This window comes from Serpula lacrymans, assembly GCF_000218685.1.
Source record: "Serpula lacrymans var. lacrymans S7.9 unplaced genomic scaffold SERLAscaffold_11, whole genome shotgun sequence".
Classification (NCBI taxonomy): domain Eukaryota; kingdom Fungi; phylum Basidiomycota; class Agaricomycetes; order Boletales; family Serpulaceae; genus Serpula; species Serpula lacrymans.
In genome coordinates this window covers 524967-546239 of record NW_006763300.1, presented here as the reverse complement: position 1 = coordinate 546239, position 21273 = coordinate 524967, and the positions used below count along the sequence as shown (strand labels likewise).

The 21273-nt window shown below is 49.3% G+C and overlaps 10 protein-coding genes across 10 annotated transcripts; 6 read left to right on the top strand and 4 right to left on the bottom strand.

Annotated features, from left to right (window-relative positions):
• Positions 1-503: 503 nt before the first annotated feature.
• On the top strand, positions 504-2294 carry SERLADRAFT_474142 (uncharacterized protein; the record flags this gene model as incomplete). Its single annotated transcript, XM_007321313.1, has 9 exons — positions 504-967; positions 1046-1169; positions 1226-1304; positions 1369-1395; positions 1466-1578; positions 1651-1711; positions 1784-1863; positions 1931-1938; positions 2014-2294. 9 exons carry the CDS (start codon positions 959-961, stop codon positions 2167-2169), a joined length of 657 nt encoding a protein of 218 aa, XP_007321375.1.
• Positions 2295-2951: 657 nt separating this feature from the next.
• On the bottom strand, positions 2952-3471 carry SERLADRAFT_440842 (uncharacterized protein; the record flags this gene model as incomplete). Its single annotated transcript, XM_007321312.1, has 2 exons — positions 2952-3307; positions 3360-3471. The coding sequence occupies 2 exons, from the start codon at positions 3469-3471 to the stop codon at positions 2952-2954; spliced, it is 468 nt and encodes a 155-aa protein (XP_007321374.1).
• Positions 3472-3622: 151 nt separating this feature from the next.
• Positions 3623-4950, top strand: SERLADRAFT_474138 (uncharacterized protein; the record flags this gene model as incomplete). The annotated part of the gene is made up of 2 exons (XM_007321311.1): positions 3623-3893; positions 3954-4950. 2 exons carry the CDS (start codon positions 3669-3671, stop codon positions 4107-4109), a joined length of 381 nt encoding a protein of 126 aa, XP_007321373.1.
• A 291-nt stretch (positions 4951-5241) lies between these two features.
• On the top strand, positions 5242-8190 carry SERLADRAFT_474134 (uncharacterized protein; the record flags this gene model as incomplete). The annotated part of the gene is made up of 15 exons (XM_007321310.1): positions 5242-5501; positions 5559-5588; positions 5649-5684; positions 5750-5842; positions 5928-6017; positions 6092-6473; positions 6559-6597; positions 6667-6692; positions 6759-6800; positions 6857-6892; positions 6950-6990; positions 7052-7134; positions 7192-7618; positions 7686-7883; positions 7943-8190. The coding sequence occupies 12 exons, from the start codon at positions 5361-5363 to the stop codon at positions 7095-7097; spliced, it is 1002 nt and encodes a 333-aa protein (XP_007321372.1).
• A 761-nt stretch (positions 8191-8951) lies between these two features.
• SERLADRAFT_474131 (uncharacterized protein) lies at positions 8952-9423 on the bottom strand (the record flags this gene model as incomplete). The annotated part of the gene is made up of 2 exons (XM_007321309.1): positions 8952-9264; positions 9318-9423. Coding segments are annotated over 2 exons (390 nt in total), but the record flags the coding sequence as incomplete, so codon positions are not given.
• Positions 9424-9978: 555 nt separating this feature from the next.
• On the top strand, positions 9979-11194 carry SERLADRAFT_474126 (uncharacterized protein; the record flags this gene model as incomplete). The annotated part of the gene is made up of 4 exons (XM_007321308.1): positions 9979-10198; positions 10256-10337; positions 10404-10756; positions 10813-11194. 4 exons carry the CDS (start codon positions 10050-10052, stop codon positions 11114-11116), a joined length of 888 nt encoding a protein of 295 aa, XP_007321370.1.
• A 454-nt stretch (positions 11195-11648) lies between these two features.
• On the top strand, positions 11649-14446 carry SERLADRAFT_474122 (uncharacterized protein; the record flags this gene model as incomplete). Its single annotated transcript, XM_007321307.1, has 13 exons — positions 11649-11706; positions 11758-11945; positions 12002-12253; positions 12305-12383; positions 12430-12589; positions 12641-13134; positions 13189-13444; positions 13499-13650; positions 13710-13771; positions 13821-13844; positions 13897-14079; positions 14153-14218; positions 14286-14446. 13 exons carry the CDS (start codon positions 11676-11678, stop codon positions 14346-14348), a joined length of 2010 nt encoding a protein of 669 aa, XP_007321369.1.
• Positions 14447-14954: 508 nt separating this feature from the next.
• Positions 14955-15733, bottom strand: SERLADRAFT_474120 (uncharacterized protein; the record flags this gene model as incomplete). Its single annotated transcript, XM_007321306.1, has 3 exons — positions 14955-15138; positions 15162-15641; positions 15679-15733. 3 exons carry the CDS (start codon positions 15702-15704, stop codon positions 15066-15068), a joined length of 579 nt encoding a protein of 192 aa, XP_007321368.1.
• A 265-nt stretch (positions 15734-15998) lies between these two features.
• On the top strand, positions 15999-18410 carry SERLADRAFT_474113 (uncharacterized protein; the record flags this gene model as incomplete). The annotated part of the gene is made up of 13 exons (XM_007321305.1): positions 15999-16244; positions 16303-16308; positions 16378-16490; positions 16547-16656; positions 16712-16982; positions 17042-17113; positions 17183-17497; positions 17561-17573; positions 17634-17723; positions 17777-17797; positions 17859-17914; positions 17977-18050; positions 18125-18410. 7 exons carry the CDS (start codon positions 16002-16004, stop codon positions 17196-17198), a joined length of 831 nt encoding a protein of 276 aa, XP_007321367.1.
• A 139-nt stretch (positions 18411-18549) lies between these two features.
• On the bottom strand, positions 18550-21226 carry SERLADRAFT_451597 (uncharacterized protein; the record flags this gene model as incomplete). Its single annotated transcript, XM_007321304.1, has 8 exons — positions 18550-18827; positions 18885-19247; positions 19315-19776; positions 19833-20150; positions 20210-20354; positions 20414-20594; positions 20637-20864; positions 20913-21226. The coding sequence occupies 8 exons, from the start codon at positions 21180-21182 to the stop codon at positions 18680-18682; spliced, it is 2115 nt and encodes a 704-aa protein (XP_007321366.1).
• Positions 21227-21273: the final 47 nt, after the last annotated feature.

Here is a 21273-nt window from a genome sequence, read left to right as displayed (position 1 = left end):
AACGCACTCACAAACTCCTTGACTGGTCTTGGTATGTCACCTGTCCATAATGTCACTTTAAAAACACTATAATCTATATATGATCCACGTTCTAGGAATGCGTATGTGTCACCTTACAAAACTCTATGGCTACAGCTAATATCGGTACGTGCAGGTGTCAAACCGGTAGGATATATCAAGTCTGGAGTAGGAGCTTCGTCCGTCAATAATGTAAGTATTCTCCATACTGAATCATCTTCGTCTGAATGTTTCTCACCAATCAACAGGATCTGATGGAAGCTGGGACGCAGGCGATGCGTAGTCCGTCTGTGTCTTCGCTACCGCTTGACCAGCGTCCCAAGGCCCCCCAGCTCATCATTGTTATTCTACCGTCTTCCGCTGCGGACATCCGAAGCGCTGTCAAACGATTCGGTGACATCGATAGAGGCGTGAGTCAACAACATTTCTGTTTCTTATTTTCTCGATCTCACGTCGCGAGTTTACTAGGTACCCACGCAGTGCATCGTAAGTATTACAACACTCTTTGTATTCACATTGTACGCTGAACCTTGATTTTTGTAGAGAGAAGACAAAATACGCAGAGTTAACAACCAATATTGTAACAATGTCGCGCTAAAGTATGGTCCCTGGTTTGAATTTTAGGATATGCTCATGACACCTCTGCAGAATCAACGTGAGGCTCAAGGGTGACAACTCCGTTCCCCGTTGCGCTGCTTTATCGACGCTCCAAAAGAGCCCTTTTATGGTGGTCGGTAAGTAGATGAACTGTTCTCTCTTTCTCTCTCGTCCTTGCTGACTATCTTTCGTAGGAGCGGACGTCGGACATCCTGGCGTTGGTATCCATAACCAACCTTCTGTCGCCAGCTTGGTTTGGTCGTACGATCAATTCGCAGTAAAGTACGTTGCTTTGTCTCGCGTCCAGAATCCCAGGCAAGAGGCCATTGAGGATCTGGAAGACATGATGCGCGTGCGTCGCCACCCACACCTGTTCCACATCTCCTTTCAGCGCTAACGTCACCTCCTTCTTTATTCCTTGTTTTCACAGGAAGCGTTGGACAAATTCGGAGCCATCAACCGGAGGGCTCCTGATCGCATTCTCTTTTACAGGGACGGGCTGTCTGAAGGTGAGTATGAAGTCGTCGGCAAGAAAGAGATTGGAGCTATAGAGAGTAAGGCTGTATCCTGTTTCCTCTGAGGCGTTGATGGGCTGACGTTTCAACGTCAGGCGCCATTGATGCCATCTGGCAAGCGAGAGGGGTTCAAACCCCAAAGCCCGCTATCACGTTCATCGTAGTAGGCAAAAGGTATAGATGTTTCGACTTTTTTTTGGTGATGAAATGTGGGTTCTTGACCTCGGACTTCGTCCAGGCATCACGTTCGCTTCTTCCCCGACAAGTGAGTGCTTTTTTTTCGAAAAGCGAGTTGATGACTTTTTTTGGACAGCGTGTTGATTGAACGATGATAGACAGCAGGCAGACAGGAGCGGTAACTGTCCTGCTGGATTCGTAGCCGACAGGGGCATCGGCAATCCTGTCGCACAAGACTTTTACCTGCTATCCCATGGCGGACTGTTGGGAAGTATGTACCACTTGTGTTGACCAACTCGCTCGTTCTCCCTGAGCTCATGCATTGGTGAAAAAACCCAAACAGCGAGCAGACCCAGTCATTACATTGTGTTGAGAGACGATATATACAAACAGAACATTGGAGAGTGGGTTAATTTTCCCGTGCCTTGTGGTTTATCAAACGTGTCTTGATGTTCACCTGTGCTCCGATCAAAAAGTCTCCAGGAACTGTCCTTCGCCCTGTGCCACGCATATGCCCGTGCGACGCGCTCAGTGTCGATCCCGGCGCCTGTGTATTGTGAGTCCACCCATGCACTCTTGGTTCTGACAAAGCCCATGGGCTCACCTCGTTGCGCCTTGCACAGATGCCGACGTGCGTTGCATTGCCGTCCGTTGGGGGGCACGCTATCGTTGCTAACCAGTCTCTCGTGTGTTTATTTATTTACAGATCGTCTGCGCGCGCGCAGCGTTTCACTTCGATTCCCGTCTTGATTACGACAACTCGATGACAGTATCGGACGAAGGGCTTTTCAATATTGATGAATGGAAGAGTGGCTACAGGCAACTTAATGGAGAAATTGCCAAGACGATGTATTTTATATGAAAAAAAAGGTTGGGACGGCGACGGAAGGAAGAAGGACTGCATCGTGAAACAGAAACAACAATGTACTTCTATGTTAGTGTGGCTTTTTGAAATGCAAAAGTGCTCCGAGTTGTATATTGTCCAAATGTCGACGCCAAACGTAATGTCGAGCCAGAGCGGGCTTCTCAAGAGTCTGGCTCATAACCGAGAAGGCGGTAAGAATTGCCGCTAGTGAAACTATCGACGAGCATTCCATGCAAAAACTGTATGTGAAAAGCGTGTTGATTCTGTTTACGTGGAGATGGCATGTCACCCTGAGACGGTGAATGGAGCTGCAGGGCCGAGAAATCCTTCATTCGTATGAATAATATAACTAAATGAGTCCGAAGAAATGTATATGGATGATGCCATGAAGAGAAGAAAAAAATACATTACAGCAAGGTGTACGCCGATAGGCTCGACGGGGGCATGAGAATTAGCAAGAGTGCTTTTGCAATATAGGACGTGTAGGAGTAGTACGGCGGCTATCAAGGGGGGTGCCCTGAATAAGGTATGCCAGCAGATGGCGATGTGATGGGGCTATAATGGTACAAATGCGACTCTCCTGAATGGAAGAAAGAAGGGGAGAGGAGTCAGGATATGGACAGTGGGGACTATAGAGCGGGAGCAGCTAAAGTAGGGCGTTCTTTGATATGAGTACGTGATGATAAGAGGGAGCTAGGGAAGGCTCACCTAATGCCCGAAGCGAGCGAGGTGCGACGGCGTACGAATATAGGAATATGATTTGCCACAGGATGATGTGCTCATCGCCGCCTTATTCTGTGGTGGGGGTGTATCGCGGAACGACGGGCTGCGGATGTATGGGAGATGAGAGGATGGAGCTGTGGATGTGATGGGGGCTTTGCAGCGTGTCGTTTAGCGGGTGGTGGATGGTCGTCTGTGGTGCGTTTGCGCTTGGATGGACGCTGAGTGTAGGGAGGGTGGGAGAGATCTTCGTCTGGATCTGGGAGATCAAAGTGGAGGAAGGTGGGGGAGTGGTAGGGGAGGGGACGGGGAGCGACGAGGGGGATGTCGCAGACGATGCGGACGGTGTGTGGAGAGGGGGAAGGTGATGTATCTGTGGAAAGGGAGGAACAGGTGTCTGAGGGAGAGGGAGGAACTGCGTGGGGCTATGGTTAGGGGGGAGGAGGGGGAAATGAAAGAGGGCTTACAGTCGAGATCTGGGGTGGGCTGGTAGCGGGGGAAATCAGCGAGTGGGAGTGGTCTGATGATGCGCGAGGATGATGGGAGATGGGGGTAGGGGTAGGGAGGGTAGGAATGCATGGGTGGTGGAGGGAGGGAGAGGGAGGGATGATGGGAAGTGGTGATTTAAGTACTGGCCGAGTCGGATAAGGGGACAGAGCAGGAACAGGACAGGTACGTAAGGGAATAGGCCGCATGGATATCTATATCCGCTCCACTTACCCGACCGATCACCACCCGCTTTTTTATTTTCCTTCCTCTCCCGCCTCCATCACAACATGTACAGGCATCTTGTCCCATTCCTCGGTCCCATTCGATCCACACCCTCCTACTCCCACCTCACACCCCAATCCTCTCCACCGCCTCGCCCCACCGTAAAGCTCTGCCACTATCCGTATTTCGTCAGGCGCAACTCCCGTGCCTCCCTTCCCGTATACACAGACATCCGTAACGGTGGCACGAGGCATCTCGTCCTCATACGCAACGTACACGGAAACATCAACGTCTGTCCATCCACATCTCTCCGTCCCTATCACTCATGGCCCCCTTCTTTTTTCACACAGTTCCTCGCAGACTCTCTCAGAAAATCCCTTTTCAAACCTGGCTCTCCCAGTGCTTCTCGTCTCAAAGTAGACGTCGTCGCACAGAGAAATATCGTTTTGACAGGAGGTCGATGGAAAAACGATGTCATGCACTGGCTCGTGGCAAAGGGCTTTTAGTTTACCCCTTCTTTACCATACCAACTTCCCCCCTACTCACGTTCTCACACCTTTTTCAATATTATCCTTTCTTCCCATTTCAAAAAAAGTCTTCTTCCTGCCTCGTAACACCCGGCGTCCCTACACCACCTCCTATGTGAACATGTCATCTCATATCTCAGTTCCTCAGTCCTATCAAATAATTATTTTTCTCCATTTCTTTTCACGGTCCATCTGAGACCGCATCTTTTGCACGAACATGCCCTGTTTGTATAACTACCGTCACTTCCACCGAAGTTCCCTCGGTGATCATCATTCCTGCCAGAGCCTTGTTTCTACATCTTTTGCCGAACACAAACGCGTCCGTACCCGTGTCCTCGCAACTTACTTCCATCCTGACGCCTCCTGTGTATTTTAACTCTTTTTATTCCACACCCTGTTCTTCTCTGCCCGACACTGGTTTTCCGCTCAATATGGGTTAAGCACCACGTTGCCGTACACACAGCGCGCTAACACCCTGCGCTTCACTTTTTCCAACTTACATCGAACACATCCATGATGCTGTTCCCAAACTATCAGCTGCGGAGCGCTATGACCTTGCGTAGGCTCAGATCCATCCTGGTCCGATGGTCGCTGAAACCCGCGTGCTTCCAAGCGTTTCTCCTTCTTTCATCCACTTTCAATGCTGTGTCAGTGCGGTCGTTACACTGCTCGAGCTTGATCGTAAAGTTCAATGGACATGAAAAGTATTCTAGAGGTAGGACCGGATAGTACCTGCGCAATGCCGCACTAGAGTTCTTGATTGCCCTGTGATATGCAGTGGGTATGCATTGGCTTTGACAAATGGAGGACTACCGGTGACTGGCCCGCCTCGTAAGTTATCATCCTATGTATAACAAATCACGGCGTGTTTTGATCTCGTATCTAACCGGGCAGCTTGGGGCAAAAGCATCTCTGTTGCCGTCAGGCATTGTGGGATGGCATGATGAATGGATTTGAATAAGTCACAGGAGTATCACAGGGTCAGCTCAGGAAAGGACCTCGCCGGACGTGTCTTTGAGCTCTATCGATAGCACGACAAGGCTAATCCCGGACCTTGTTCTAGGGTTAAGGCTTGGACGGATACGGACCTCCGACTCGAGCCCGAGTCATCGAGGAGGTCTTGTCCGATAACGATCTTTTGCCACTGCTCCGATTATTTAACCGCTCACAAAAACAGAAAATTCAACCAAAAAATTATATTCGCTTTATTGCGCGCCTTTTTCTTTCACAATGAGCACACCCGTCTCAACCACTCCATCTCAGCTTACGTCCAATGGCCCTCTTGGCGCTGCCGGAGGGGCCTCGTCTGCTGTGGCACCCGCTCGATCTGCTCCTCGTGAGGGCGGTAGCACAAGCCTAGGGACTTTTGGTGTATGTTTCTATTGGATACGTGCCACCAGCCATCACTGATACTTCACTTCGTTTTAGGTCAAGTCCGGTCTAGCGCAGATGCTCAAGGTAGGCTCATAATGTACCTGGTCTCCATCTCCTCTTTATAACATCTCATTTCCTTCAAAGGGGGGTGTGATCATGGACGTGGTCAATGCCGAACAGGTAAGCCTCTTATCTTATCACCTATCCTTGGAATCACCGCTCAATTCCTCTATCACGCCATTTAGGCACGGATTGCCGAGGAGGCAGGTGCGTGCGCTGTCATGGCCCTCGAAAGAGTCCCAGCGGATATTAGAAAGGAGGGAGGTGTGGCAAGAATGGTAATTAGTGTTGCTTCTATAGCATTCCAAGTGGTTCAATCTAACAATCTCAATCTCAACCTTGGTTTATGTCTTGTCATCTCAGAGCGACCCCGCCATGATCAAAGAAATCGTTGATGCGGTCACTATCCCTGTGATGGCCAAGGTCCGGATCGGACATTTCGTAGAAGCACAGGTAAGCAGTGCTTGCAATGTTTTTCTCGAACCGACCATGACGGTTGACATCATCCATCCCCGTGTACCCGGTAGATTCTTCAAGCCATCGGCATCGACTACATCGACGAGTCCGAGGTCTTGACCCCTGCAGACGAAGAGTACCACATCAACAAGCACAACTACAAGGTGCCTTTCGTATGCGGTGCCCGAAACCTCGGAGAGGCCTTGCGTCGTATATCAGAGGGTGCTGCGTTCATCCGCACCAAGGGCGAGGCTGGGACTGGAAACGTCGTAGAAGCCGTACGTCACCAGCGCTCCGTCATGAGCGAGATTCGAAAAGCCAGCGTTATGAGTGAAGAAGAGCTGTATGCCTATGCCAAGGAAATCCAGGCGCCATTCCATCTCCTGAAGGAGACGGCAAGATTGAAGCGACTTCCAGTGGTCAATTTTGCTGCGGGGGGTATTGCTACTCCAGGCAAGTTCCCTTTGTTTTGGTTTTGAAATTTATACGGCAAAATGAACTAAATGCACCGATACGATTGTGGTTGTGGTTCACACAGCCGATGCAGCATTAATGATGCAACTTGGCTGCGATGGAGGTAAGTGGGCTCATGTGATCTTGAGATTTGTCGTAATCATATGCTAATAATACCACTGGTATGGGTTAGTTTTCGTTGGATCGGGCATTTTCCACGTACGCCAGCTGTTGTTGCGGTGACTGGAGCCACCAATTGATCTCTCCTTTATCTTTCTTTGACAGTCTGGTGATCCCGCCAAGCGCGCAAGGGCCATTGTGCAATCTGTGAGTTTGCCGCCCACGCCGGTGTCTTGGGTTTGTTACTCATTCATTCCCAAAAGGTGACCCACTACAACAACCCAAAAATACTTGCAGAGGTTTGCGTTTTCCTTAAAATGATGTGTGGGAGGCGTATGCTCACATTAAGAGGATAGATATCTGACAACCTAGGTGCGGCCATGGTGGGTCTCACGATGTAAGTTTTTTTTTTTGTTCCCCTCCGAATGAAAACACGATCATGACTTGTTATGTGTCAGCGACTCTAACTTGAAGGGCGGAAGGATGGCGGGGCGAGGGTGGTGAAGAACGTTGGATGATCGAAGAAAATGAAACGGAAAAGGTCGTAGAACATCCTGTTAATCTCGAGTGATGCATGTCTTAATGTTTTCCCTAACAGGTTCAACCCGTTTGTAGATGGGTCTATCCCCATCTGCTTAGACAGTAATGTTATTATGTAGCACGAGAACAAGAACAGACAATGGCAAGGTATTATATTAGTTTTAGACGACAGCTTGCGATGCTGTGAAAATGTCTTGTCGCAATCACTCTAGCTCCACGCACGCACGGACACTCTAACCGCAAGAGAATGATGAGTCGACAATCGGATGAGTTCCTTCCCTTTGTGCTTTCAGACCAGAAGCGTTTTAGGCCTTGGTTCAATAAACTTTCAAGATCAAAAAACCCTGGCGCTTACGTCAGCGGCTCTACGTCACTCGCCGGCACAAGTCGTTTCGTCTTTGGGCGCAAGTGCATTCAGTTTTTCAGTTCCAACCATGTCGTCTGACCACAAAAAGGCGCAGGCGACGGTCGCATCATTCGTAGACGTGCGTTACTTCCTTTTGTTTTTTCCCCCTTGGTTGTGTTTCACAGATTGGGTTATTTGTGCTATAGAAGGCCCCAAACGCGCGTTATACGTTTGACAGTGAGCGCGGGGCACCACAGTCTGAGCTGTGCCGAGAAGGCGGAGAGAAAGGTCGGGAGTGCATTATGGTGAGATTCATATCATGGTTATGATGAAGGGGATCGGGTTTGTGAACGCCATCCTGTTAGGTTCAAATGTTATCGACAAAGTTGTTCGAAACGATGCAGGTGAGAACGCCCCATGTTGGAGTTTTTTTTTTGGATTCACACTCAAGCCATGTCATCAGGCGAATGGCTTCTTCTGTGCCCTTCCAATGGACCCATCGCGGACACATATGGAATGCAATAGAATACCAAAGTAACTATTCACCGTATACTCTTATACTACATTTATTCGAACCATCGAGATCATCGCGCATGATACATATGCATATGGCAATGGATAAAGGAAAGCTACGTTCTGCGGTGCGAACCATAACACTACACCGGGACGGCGACAAAATCAATACCGAGAGCACCGGCTTTCGCTTTATCTAGATGAATTTCTGCAAGCTTTCGACGATTCTCGGCTGCGCGGAGGTCGATGGCGGCTATTTCTAGCTCGTGTTGTGCCCTTCGAGTGGCTTTGGAGAGCTGCAAGTATTCTGCGTTCAGGTTGGCGCGACGAGCTTCAATTTTGGTAATCTTGAGAAGTGGATAGGTTTTCGTCAGTGTGCAAGAGACGAAAGCAGACAGTTCATAAGATAGTAGCGTACCTCGGCATCTTGTTCCGCAGTAATGCTGGGTTTCGGTTGATAACGTGGAATGTGAGGTAGTGTAAGGATGGGAGCCGGTTGATTGACTATAGGCTGGTAATCTGGTTCGGAGTGAGGGGGCAGGTTTGATGGTGGGGGTAATGCTGGAGTGAGAGGGGTTGTGGGTGTTTTGACATAATTTCGGGGACCTCGAGGTGGAGATCGACCTCGCGGCACATGGGTGCCTCGTAGACTATTCGAGGGGGATGGGGAGCGGTTGCGCCAGCTGAGACTATAGTCTGGAGGTTCTTCTTTCAATTTACCTTTCTCTAGATATCGAGAAGGCTCGTGTGGCACAGTATCTGAATCTTGATGTACCGCGGAGGGATGAAGAGTCTCGTCTTCACTTTCTGATTTAACTCCTGATTCGATTTTTGGCTTGAGTTCCATCTCGGTATCTCGAGTTTCATCAGACTCTCTTTTCAATGGGGCTTGTAATGCGGGAGAGGTTTCTCCTATACTGGCTTCTCCCTGGTCATAACCCGTCCTCTGGTATCCCGCATCCTGGTCTAAGAATGGTGGTGCATCGCGGGGACGGCTAATACTCCTGCTATAACGCTGTGGTTTTCCACTACCCTCGTGTTCGTGGTGACGAGTCCCCTCGTGACCTATGTGAGCCGGAGATCGTGATACCACAGATGTTGGATGAGAATACAGCTGTCCTCTGCTTCGAGGTGAAGTCGTGCGAGATGCACTTTTAGAGGTTTGAGAATGCGTACGTGACCGTTGTCGAATGTCACGTCGACGAGGAGATTGTGAACGAGTTGGCGACCTTGACCGACGATGGTCTGACCGTGGTGCATGAATTGAGGGTGCTGTCAATGTGTCAATAAGAATAATACAATTCGTTCGTCGAGTGAAAGCGAACCTCTACGACGGGGAGATACTGACGGGCTGCGATCTCGCCAGTTTCCAAAACGGTCGTCTCGTCGACGCCTGTCGTCCATTCGGGGTCTACCATAGTCCCCCCCTCCCCCCCTCCTACGGTCAAAGTTTCTGTCGTAACCACGTCGAGAATCTCCTCGCCACTCGTCGTGATGTCTAGGTCTCGAATCCCATGCCCTATTGGCTTCCCATTCTCTTGGTGGTTCCTGAGTCCAGGCTCTCCTCGCATGCTCATCCCTATGCCACTGTCCGTGGTAATCTTCGCCATACCTCGCACCGTCTCTGACATCGTATGGCGGTGCACCATACGAGTCTCTACCTACTCTAGCTCGTGGAGGTGACCTTGGGGGATAGTTAGACCGGTCCCCTCGCTCCCTGTGATCCCAGTCAGCATCTGGGCGGGGATATTGGGAGTAACGGTCGTGCGGGGCCATTCGCTCTGGACGGGCAACTGGGACGTAGCGCCTGTCATCTGGTGGTGGTGCGAATCTCCTGGGCTCATATACATTGACCTCTGGTTTGGGTGGAAGTCCTGCCATTGGAACCAATACTGAGAAATTTCAGTACGACCTCTACATGAAGACCCATATTTGCGGATGTTTGGCAAGAGCCTCTACTTGGTACGGCAAGTATCCCGAGCCCTTGTCCAATACCGCGACTATCTTTGCCAACCAACTATTTGTCATTTTCCGTCTTTGGCAGCGGAGAACTGTGCATGGAGCATATCTTGCTGGTCCCATTGGCTTCCCATTCACAGATCGAAAATACCCCTTCCAGAGAAGATGGAATGCCACACGGTCTCGAAGAAGATCTCAGGGCTTATGGCTGCAAAATGATTCATGAAGCAGGAATCCTTCTAAAACAGTGAGCCAGTACGAACAGCTTTCTCTCATTCGATCACTCATGGTTATGGGGTGGTAGAAAACAAGTCGCAGTTGCTACTGCGCAGATCATCTTTCAGCGTTTCTGGTTCGTAACGTCCATGAAACATTTCGGTATCGGGGTCAGCCCAAGTAACATATTGTGTCAGTATGTGTCATTGTACGTGACATTTTCTCGTTTTATGTAGGACATCGGCATGGGGGCTCTGTACCTCGCTTCAAAACTGGAAGAATGCGTGCTACGGATGCGCGACTTGATCAACATTTACGACGTTCTGCTGCAGCGCGAAACCCACAAGGTTAAATCCCACACTCACCCCCAAACAAAGAAATTCCATTATACACCGATGTCGTACTTTGGAAATACGTTCTATGATTTGAAAGATGCCATTGTGGTCTCTGAAATGCAGATCCTCAAGCGGCTGGGCTTCAATATGCATATCACTCTTCCGTATAATACTCTCGTCAATTACCTGCGCGTACTTGGGTTGACCGATCGAGACGATGTGTGTTCACGGGCATGGGGATATCTGAACGATGCGTAAGTGGTCTCGGCTACGATGATCACAGCTAGAACTTCATTCTGCCATCCCTTAGCCTTCAAACACCAGTCTATGCCATCTATTCCGTTCCGACGATTGTGACGGCCGCCATTGTGCTCACCACGCGACACCTGGGTATCTCCCTTCCCTCCACGCCGCCAGATTGCTGGTGGGAGCTGTTTGATGCTGACTGGGAAGATGTGTGGATCGTGTGTGGACACGTCATGCGGCTGTATCGGCAGCGCAGCGTGGAAGACTGCATCAGAGTTGCTGCATTGATAAATAAAAAGAGCGTGAGGGAGTGGTTAGAGAAGAACCCCACAACTGGAGATCAGGCGATGGCTGTCATACGCTCGTAGCTCTGGCCCTTTGTCACTATAATATACGGACAATTACCATGCATTGGAAGAGCCTCTGACAGCATTGTCTTCCAAAAAGTTTGATGGGCAAGTTCATAGATCAGGGGTGGATATTTTCTAAGAACTACCTGGTTTCAATTGGAGGCTAGAACCCTAGTTAAAGGTAGGTTCTCCTGGCGAAAAAAGAAATATTGAAAGTGTAGCTGCTTTCCAAAATCTGTTCGTCTATCAAGTGCCTTCAACAAATAAAAAAAATCTCTCTGGCGGGGAGTCGAACCCCGCTCTCCCGCGCACAGAAAGTACCGAAGTAACAGACTGACAGGCGGGTGTACTATCCGATATACTACCAGAGATGTCGTAATATGTAGATTTGATCATAATGACTGACCAAGAGTCGCTTACAGTTCCACTCTCCGCGACGGTTTGGCTATCCGGCAAGTTGCGCAGTAAAGCCTCCGGTCCTCCAGTATCGCATTTCCATATACACCGGTACTTCGCCTTTTGGGCTGTACCATAACCCACCCTTTCCTTACTCTCTGACAACCAAGAATACTGTAATATGTTGGATCTATGTTCAATTTCGCATAAAGGTACATTTACACTCATCAGTATGTCCATGCAATAACCAGAGGATGCCTTAGGCGGTATAGTTCTGTGGTCGCGGTCATTCACGCCCGACGCTTCGCAAATTGCTTCCTCTTCAGCTTCTCCTGTAAACTCTCTTATTCGTGAAGCACTCATTGAAGGTCGGACGGCAGAAGAAAAGTTTGAAAAGGATGGTTATGCGGTCAAGTGGACATTCGTCAATGACCTGGAACTGATTTTCGTCGTGAGTCTTTGCATCCCGCTGGATGGTACCCTGATTAGAAGTGACGTCGCATTCAGGTCGCATACCAGCGGATTCTTCAGCTTACCTATGTGGACGACCTTCTCGCTGCTTTGAAAACGCTCTTTATAAAACTGTTTGAACCGTTCCTGGCAACTTTCGTAGCTTCGCTCCATGCAATGAATAGTGGGAAAGTCGTGACTGCTCCTGCAGGAAACAATACCGCGTCATGGAATTTCGCGAAAGCATTTGAGGGTTGGGACAAGGTCTTTGATAAACTACTCAAGGGCTTGGAAGACAAAGCTGCTCAGGTAAGTAAAACGTTATCAAAGAAACGTTCTGATTTACATCTCCGTACGTAGGAAAGAAAGTCCCGATTCAGACCTACAGTCCATGCTCCCTTGGCCGATCCAAGTCCTCCTTCAGACGACCTTAGCACGAGTAAGCTATAAATAACTACTTCCACTCTGGTGCTCATGCAAACTAGTTCCGTCGGAATCCTCTGTCGTTGCGCAGGACGAACAACAGATAGCACGAAATGTCCAAGCTCTAAAAAACCGACTACGGGGTCGTGGTGGTCGACGTGGAGGGAGGGGGATCGCGCGTATCGACTCGGGGAGTGGAAGGGATAGCATGCCAAGTTCAGAGTGCGTATATGCGCACGTATCCTTTCTCTATGGTCATTTACCTTGAACTAGTACCGAAAGTGTAAAACGAAAGACAAATACGAAGACGCAGCGCAAATGGGGACATGAAGCACCCACAGAGTCTGATATGGCGTCTCTGGATTTCAGCTTTGATAAAGGTGATTCTGGGACGGACGCGCCACTTTCGCAGGACGCGCTGTCGTTGGTGGACAAGGCTTCGTTGGGTACGAGGACGCGTGATGGGATGTATGAAGTCAAGGATTGGGAGTTTGGTTCAGGGGATGGTGAGACAAATGACGTTATCTCGCGGGCACTACAGCCGAACGGAGGGGTAGCAAAACAAGCCTCCAGTTCATTGGGCGCTCTAAGCTCACTCTTCGCACGTCTGACTGGGTCAAAGGTATTGACCGAGCAGGATCTCAAACCTGTCTTGGAAGGCATGAAGCAGCATCTTATGAAGAAAAACGTCGCGATGGAAATCGCTGATAAGGTCTGTGAGGGTGTAGGTGAGAGTCTTGTTGGCAAGAAAGTTGGCGGCTTCCAAAGTAAGATTTTGACCTACAAAGGGTTTGGTTTATATTGAATTTACTGTCCTCTAGCAACCAATGCGGCTGTCCGATTGGCCCTTTCGTCTTCGTTGACGCGCATTCTTACTCCCAAAACTTCGACCGATCTTCTATTATCCATTAGAACCAAGTTATCTTCAGCTTTGACGTCATCGCAACAAAGGGTCCCGTACAGTATCACGTTCGTTGGGGTCAATGGTGTGGGCAAAAGCACCAACCTATCGAAGGTGTGCTTTTGGCTGATGCAAAACGGCCTAAGAGTATTGATCGCTGCCTGTGATACATTCAGGTGTGGGATACTCCAAAATATACTATGGACGAGTTGTTGATCATATATGTACAGGAGCGGAGCGGTAGAACAGCTTCGAGTGCACGTACGCAATTTAAGCAAAATTGCGGCTGAAAGTGCTACAGACAACGGGACTCGAGTTGAGCTTTACGAACGAGGCTATGGGAAAGATGCTGCGGGCATTGCGAAGCAGGCTATATCCTATGGTAACAAATATCGCATCATATCTAATCCACTAGTCTGATTTAATCTCTCGGATTTACAGCTCAAGAAAATAACTTTGATGTTGTTCTCATTGATACTGCCGGACGGATGCAGGACAATGAAGTGAGTGAGAGCACAATCAATCATCAGATCTATGCTAATGTTATCATAGCCACTGATGCGTGCCCTAGCTAAAGTGAGCTTTAATCTCTCACAAGGTACTCGAATGCTGATTAATATTCGTTAAGTTGGTAGGCGTCAATAATCCGGACAAAATTATCTTTGTGGGTGAAGCGCTGGTGGGCAATGAAGCAGTGGATCAGTTGACCAAGTTTGACCGTGCTCTGCGAGACTTTTCCTCTGCTTCAGCTGGGAAGAGCCGGGGCATTGATGGAATGCTGGTAACCAAATGGGATACCGTCGACGATAAGGTTTGTTGGGTTGCGCCATATATATGAACAGTCTTCTGATTCTGATGGGCATTGTTACTTGCGTGTTTGATAGGTGGGCGCTGCATTGTCGATGACATATGTTACAGGCCAGCCCATCATCTTCGTTGGATGTGGAGAGGTATGTTTATACTACTGGTATCCAATTGCGTCTGTTGGATTTAATGCTAATAGCTGTGTACGTCCAGACTTACACCGATCTGCGTCAGCTGAGGGTGGCAAATGTGGTGCGGGCTATCCTCAGTGAATGATGGACGTCTGTTCCGAAGGCGGTGTGATGATCGTAGACGCGTGTCCTGCTTTTGTTGAGCTTCAGAAGCAATAGAGATGTTTTTTATATTTTCTTTCTTTCTCAGTACCTGAGTCTAAGTTGGTGGGATTAGTAAGTACATGGTGCTCGGTCTTGTAATGTAGAATTTCAGGCTTGCAGGACTCTACGTCATGCAGTAATTCAGTAAGGTAAGTTAGTACATTTTCAGGGGGTAGATGTATACGCGAACTACAAAAAACGGACAACTGGGTGAGTAGAAGAAAAGTCCAGTTGGGGGGGGGGATAGATCAAGATAGTACATAAGCTTAAACCCCTAGCGCTCAAGAAGAGCAGGGGTTATGGGACATCAACGCTACGCCGCACTGGTATCAGCGCTATGCTTGAGTTATCCTTTGTATGGTGTCCAGACCCCGAGCTCGTGTGCGGCCTCATGTCTTCTGGGGGTGCAGTGGTATCCGCAACGTCCGGATTCATGTACGAGTCCTGCAAATACGGCTCATAATGCGAATCCTCCACACCTTGCCAAGCGCTGGGCACCCCAGACACTACCCCTTCTTCCGGCGCCTCGTACACAGAATGAAAGTGGTGATAGTCCGAAAACGGGGGACGTGAATCCTCCACACCTTGCCGAGCACTGGGCACCCCAGACACTACCCCTTCTTCCGGCGGCTCGTACACAGAATGAAAGTGGTGATAGTCATAGTCCGAAAACGGGGGACGCGGTGGGGGAGGTAACGACTTTCTCGCGCTGGAATCTGGCAAGGCCATCCCTGGAATTTTGTGGTCTTTGTACGGGTCCTGCATGAACGGAAAGGGGATGGGTGTCCCAGGGAGAGAGCCGACGTGGTCTGGCGTGGAGGCCGTGTATTCGGCGCCGGAACGCAGACGGAATATGGGGGGTGCGCCTTTATGGACGGAGTCCATAAACTCTGCGGAGGGCGCCATGCGACGTTTGCGGCGGAAGTAGAGTATACCGGCTACTATGACGCAAGCTAGGAAGACGGCGCCCCCGACGACACCACCAGCGATGGCGCCCGTGTTGGGGTTGGTGTGCGTAGCTGCTCTGTTATTGGGTGTAGGTGACGATGAAAGCGATGGGACAGCGGGGGACGAGGACGCTGTGGACACTGTGGTTGTGGATACAGTCGAAGTAGTTGAGTGAATGGTCGTTGAACTGGTACTATCTGGTGTCGCGGTGGTTGACCCGTCGCTAGTATCACTACCAGACCCCGTGGAAGGTGTACGTGTCGGGGAAGAGCCAGAAGTGCATGAGCTGGTGGTAGCTGTGGAAGGCGGGGAAGTCTGCGTACATGTCGAGGAAGAGCCAGAAGCGCATGAGCTGGTGCTAGTTGTGGAAGACGGGGGAGACGAAAGAGATTTATCCTGGCATAGAGGTTAAGGGATAGTATTGTGCAAGTGATATGCGACTTACAGGTAGGGACCTCGACCGCTGTTGTCTGAGAGCACCGGGCTGGGGGCTAGGGAGGGACATGAGCGGGATGGTGTTCTGAGGGGGAGGATGTTAAAGGAGAGGTAATGATGGACATGTGTGAGAGCGAGACGATAATCTGTTTGTTGCTATGTTTGAAAGCTGTGGAAAGAAAGATTAGATTAGTCACCTGACCTCCTTCCTATGTCTCTCCGTATCTTCACCCGCCCCTTCTCCCTCTCCCTATCCGCAACAATGAAGGTCGTCCCCGTCCCCGTCCGCGACGACAACTACGCCTACCTCCTCGTCGACGAACACACTAACAAAGCCGCTGCCGTCGACCCCTACGACGTTCCAAAGGTCCAGAAGGCAGCAGATGCCTTGGGCGTCAAGGTCATCGCGGGTATCACCACCCATCATCACTTTGATCACAGCGGAGGAAACGAGGTGTGTTACGAACTCTCCATCTGTCTGATGCACGCTCATTTTAGCATCTGGCGTGTAGAAATTCGTGAGTCTCGGATGTTATCACATTATCCACTGCCATGAACATTCCATCTCACATGATTCTGATACCCAGGCTTCAGCCTACCCCGGTGTTCCCATCTACGGCGGAAGCCAGAAAGTCCCTGCTCTCACTGAACTCGTCAAGGACAAGGACGAGTTCACTATTGGGGACAGCATCCACGTCAGGTAACTTTTTCTCTCGGTCATTAATTAGTCCCCATCTTCATCCGAATACTCGAAAGGTGTCTAGCCACCCCTTGCCACACCCAAGACTCTATATGTTATTACGTCACTGACACCTCAAACAAGTCTCAGCCTGGTGGGGTTTTCACAGGAGATACCCTCTTCCAAGGTATTTGCTTATCTGTTCACACACCTCATCGCTCGTTTCAACCCCATCGTGGCAGGTGGCTGTGGTCGTTTCTTCGAAGGCGTCGGCTCAGAGATGCATGCCGCTCTCTCCTACCTCGGCACCCTCCCCAACGAAACCGTAGTTTACAACGGCCACGAATACACAGGCGGAAGTGTCGCCTTCGCCAAATCCGTCGACCCAGACAACGAGGCCATCGCCAGACTCGTCACCCTCGCGAAAGAGAACAAGAGCACCACCGGTTTGACCACCATCGGCGATGAGAAGGAATGGAATGTGTTCATGCGTCTCGGAAGCGATGCTGTCAAGTAGGCGTTTCTTTCTTTCTATCCCTGCCGACACGCAGGTCTTAATTACGTTATCGCAGGAAAGCGACCGGTGCTTCATCCGAAAGCGCCATCATGGATGCGCTCCGCGAGCTGAAGAACAATTTCAGGGGGTAAGTAGGTGCGTCTCCTACTGACGTCCAACAGTCATAGCTCGGTTTGACCTTTCTATGTCACCCTAGACCTTCTCGATTATAGCTTGTCAGAGAAAACGGACGTTCGAGAGCGTAGTAAACATCTGTTGCTCGATTTCATCGCCGCATTTCCTTATGTATATCATTAAGCATATGTAAAAATCCAAATGTACTTCATGACACCCTCGTTGTCTCGTAATGGACCCAGTAAAAGCAGCAAATAGTGAACAAAGAAGTCGAACCGTGAACGCACGTACGAGACCCCCTAACTCATCCCTACAAGTTTCAATACGGCAGATCGAGCATACGGGACGTATGATAGCGAGTACCAGGTATAGGCGAGGTACTCGACAACTACGAATACTAGAGATAAAGGTAAACAGCGTTAGTTACCACAGTTGATGGGTGAAGCTGTGAAAGACAAACTGATGCAGAGAATCTGGGTAGGGTACGAGGTTAGATTGGGGGTATCGGTAGGTAATAAAGTATGAAAACGTACTTCGCTCCCGATCACGAATGCTCCAACAAATACAAGGCCTATAGAGGCTAGAAAGACGACTGTAGCTACCAACCGCACAGGTTTGAACATCTGAAAAAGGTCGATGAACCCTGTGACACAAGGAAGAACGTGTTCCGACGTACCATCTTGATTTGATTCGAAAACTAGTGGCATATAGTACCAACTAAATCAGATCCAAGAACAGGAGCAATATGTAACACTTACGCCGATCAAAAATCCTGTACCAACGAGAGAGATAACAATGCCCATAGTATATAACACTACAAGGTGGATATAATAAGTAAGGTAGGAACGAACGTGTGTTCAGGTGGACGTGACTTGCCTGCAAAGCTGGCTAGCTGGCCTAGGAATAGTAAGCAGCTACCGAGTATACTGAGAATAAAGCCAACGACGAGACTGAAAACGACAAGGAAATCGTGAGCAGGTTTGCCAGTTACGTCCATTGCGAAGTACGACAAGGAAGTACTGACCATCCAACAAAACCATAAAGCCTCTGCGTGCGCGTGAGTCCAAGAAACTTGAAAGCGGATTCGCCCTCAAAGAATTGCGTCTCAGGTATCATGCCCCCCGCCGACTCGAGGTTGAACCATCCTTTTGAGGCCATGTCTTTAGTATCGCTATGTGGAAGGGATATGTGTCGTGAAAGGGTTGGTTATCGTTAGGTTGTATATGTCGTTGCGGTATGTGTGAAGGGCGGGTGCTAGCGTAGTTTTTGCTGTACCAGCAGCCTGTGTGACGAGTGCTTTCCAAGCTGAAGCACTGCCACAGCGGCACGGCTGGAACCGAAGCTACTATGCGCCGAGTTTGGCTAACCATTTGCGACCCTTGTAAGAATTCTCCGAATTTTCATTGGAAGGTCTGATTAGAGGAGACTAGAATTTTCATGCATTTTATGTCTCGAAGCACTCAATGTCTGTTGCAAATATTATCGACCAAGATGAACAGCAAACCAAATATATAAATATAATTACAATGCGAGATGGAAACTACTACACAGCACACCATATAACCGAAGAGCATATTGATTAGTACCCTTCCCCTACTTCACAAAGAGTTTCTAGGAATAATTTCAGGTCTTCTTGATTAATCTCCAAAACGCTCGTATCAAAAGAACCGTGCCGCGTCCGTGCGTTGCATCTCTCCTTTGCATCCAGGAAGGCGAGACCGAACTCGCTGACGGGGGTGTTTACCATTTAGACGTCGCAAGATACGTAGCAAACAGTGACTTACTTTTTTCTCACATCTCCAAAATCAAGGGCTCCCATTACACCCACAACAATATATGTCCCCGCCTGTTCATCCAAACAGGCAACTACGAAAGGGAGGCTCTTTTTACCCCGACCTCCTCTCCCTGGCTTGGCAATAGCAGTTCCTGGCAGTCTATCTCTCAGTGCTTCCACAAGCCACATGGCGAGGCGCGAGAGAACGCCAGGATGTGCGAAGAGTGCAAGGTCGGGTCCCTGAGTGAGAACGACGACACGATGAGAGCGCATAGTACGGATATCCTGTTTGTCGATGATAGATGATCCCTGTCGGATGATTGCTCGATGGAGCGACATTGAAAGCGAGAGGGCTTCACGAAGCAGTGTAATACTATATAATAAAACGACCCATCCATTCAACACTGTGCATTGGTAATGTCGATAGTAAACGCACTCACTCCGAAAGAGCGTCGTACGCCGCCCAAAAATTCTTTACCCACCACTGGACTTCATTCTTCTCTGGGCCCTCTTTTCCTTCGTCGTTATCTTCTGCCTCTGCAGGACGTTTTGCATCTACTGCGTTGACCCCACGCATCATATTCTTCCTTTCCCGATCCTCTTCCGACCGACCTCCTCCCCACATTTTACCACCCCCAAACCACTCTCCGCCGTGTCTTGAACCTTCCACCTCAAGTTCCATCCGTACGCCACCTGCCACGTCTAAAAGCGCACCAGCAGCTTCTACTGCATCAGCCGCACTAAGTGGTGGCGCGCGATAACCGTAACAGCGAGCGAATGACGGATAGGCCAGTTCCACAAGACCGTACTCAGGAGCTATGGCATCCAATTTTGATCGAAGCTGATGCTTGAGATCGAGGTCCATATGAGTGTAAGGCTGCTGAGTCTGTGGTATTGAAAACCTTTGACGAGAGCAATCAGCATAACGCACGAGCCGATAGTCGAAAAGTCCACAGACCCCATCTTGGCCAATAGACCAGTGAGCCGTTTACGTCCGCGATCTTTCCATATTCCAAGTTTTCCAGCTACATAGCTTGAATGATACATAGCATCATATAGTGTCCAATGCCGAAAAAGCATGAACCTCAGCTCTTCTGTTGCACGCACTGATAGATCGTCTGGGCTAGAGGCGCTTATGTTATCTGGGTTTAGGTTGGCATCCGGTCGGGGATTCAGGCGAAAAACTTCGTCATAATAAACAGAGTGGAATTTATCGTAGTCCGTCCGTGACACACGGGATGTTGTGTACTGAAACGTCAGTCCGAGGATAGCTAACCTGGAATGGTTCGACGCATTTAGGTGGTTCCATGGCATGCAGGTAAAAAGGGAACTGACCACAGAAGATCATTATCCACGCGTTCTAATACTGTTGCGAGTATGTATATTGTCGCTGATGCGCTCTGGCCATATGATGTCCCCGATACATAGTGTTGTTCCAAACGCATGGAGTAAGCATCACGCTGGTCTCGTGACATTCGAGCTGGTTGCTGAAGCAAATAGACTTGATTTTCATATCACATATGAAGAATGGAGGAATACATACCTCGTCATTGAGCTTTCGTCTTTTCCCCTCACGGCCTCCATTATCCAACATCCTTCGTTTACCGGAAGGACTACTTCCAAGCTCCTCGTCGGATTCCTGCTCACCTTCTTTATCTTCCTCTGAGTCATCATCTGAGGCGTCCTCGTCGGAATCTGGCTCTGGTTCATACTGCCATGCCTTTACTGAGCACGTTCAGGTGGGAGATGATCAGAAACCTACCGCCAGTGCTTCCCAGGCCTTTCTTTCCTCTTGCATATTCTCTGCTCTTCCATCATCCCATACTATTATCCGATCACCGTTTTCTCCTCCACCAAACAAACTGGAAAGATTTTGTGGCCGAGTGGAATCAACAACGTGCACAGATAGCTTTGTGCTAAACTCCCCGAACCACTCCACAGATGGAAGGTCGAGAATCGCGCCCATGTTGATAAGCATGAGTGTATGAAGCTTATTCATCGTAAGAAATGGGTCGATGGTATTAAAGAAGCGGCATACCTCGGCATAAGACATCAGCTCGTCTCTCATGCGTTCCAACTCTGCTATACCTGAAACAGGTATGATCCTATGCATAACATCATCTTGTTGGAGCATATCCGCAAGCATCTTGGCTGCACAAAGAGCGTCTACATCTGGTGCGACAAGTAATATGACCGATGAAGCAGAAGTTTGTGGTGACCGACGATGTGAGACTAGGATATCGTTGTAAGCTTCTGCGTATGAAGGTCGCGATGCAGAAGCAAGATGAGGAGGAGGAATATAAACCATAGCTATAGAGATAGTACTCGTAGTACGGGCGTGCCCTTGACAAAAGTTCAGCCTCTTGCGTTTGGTAGTTGAGCGTGACGCGACGCGACGC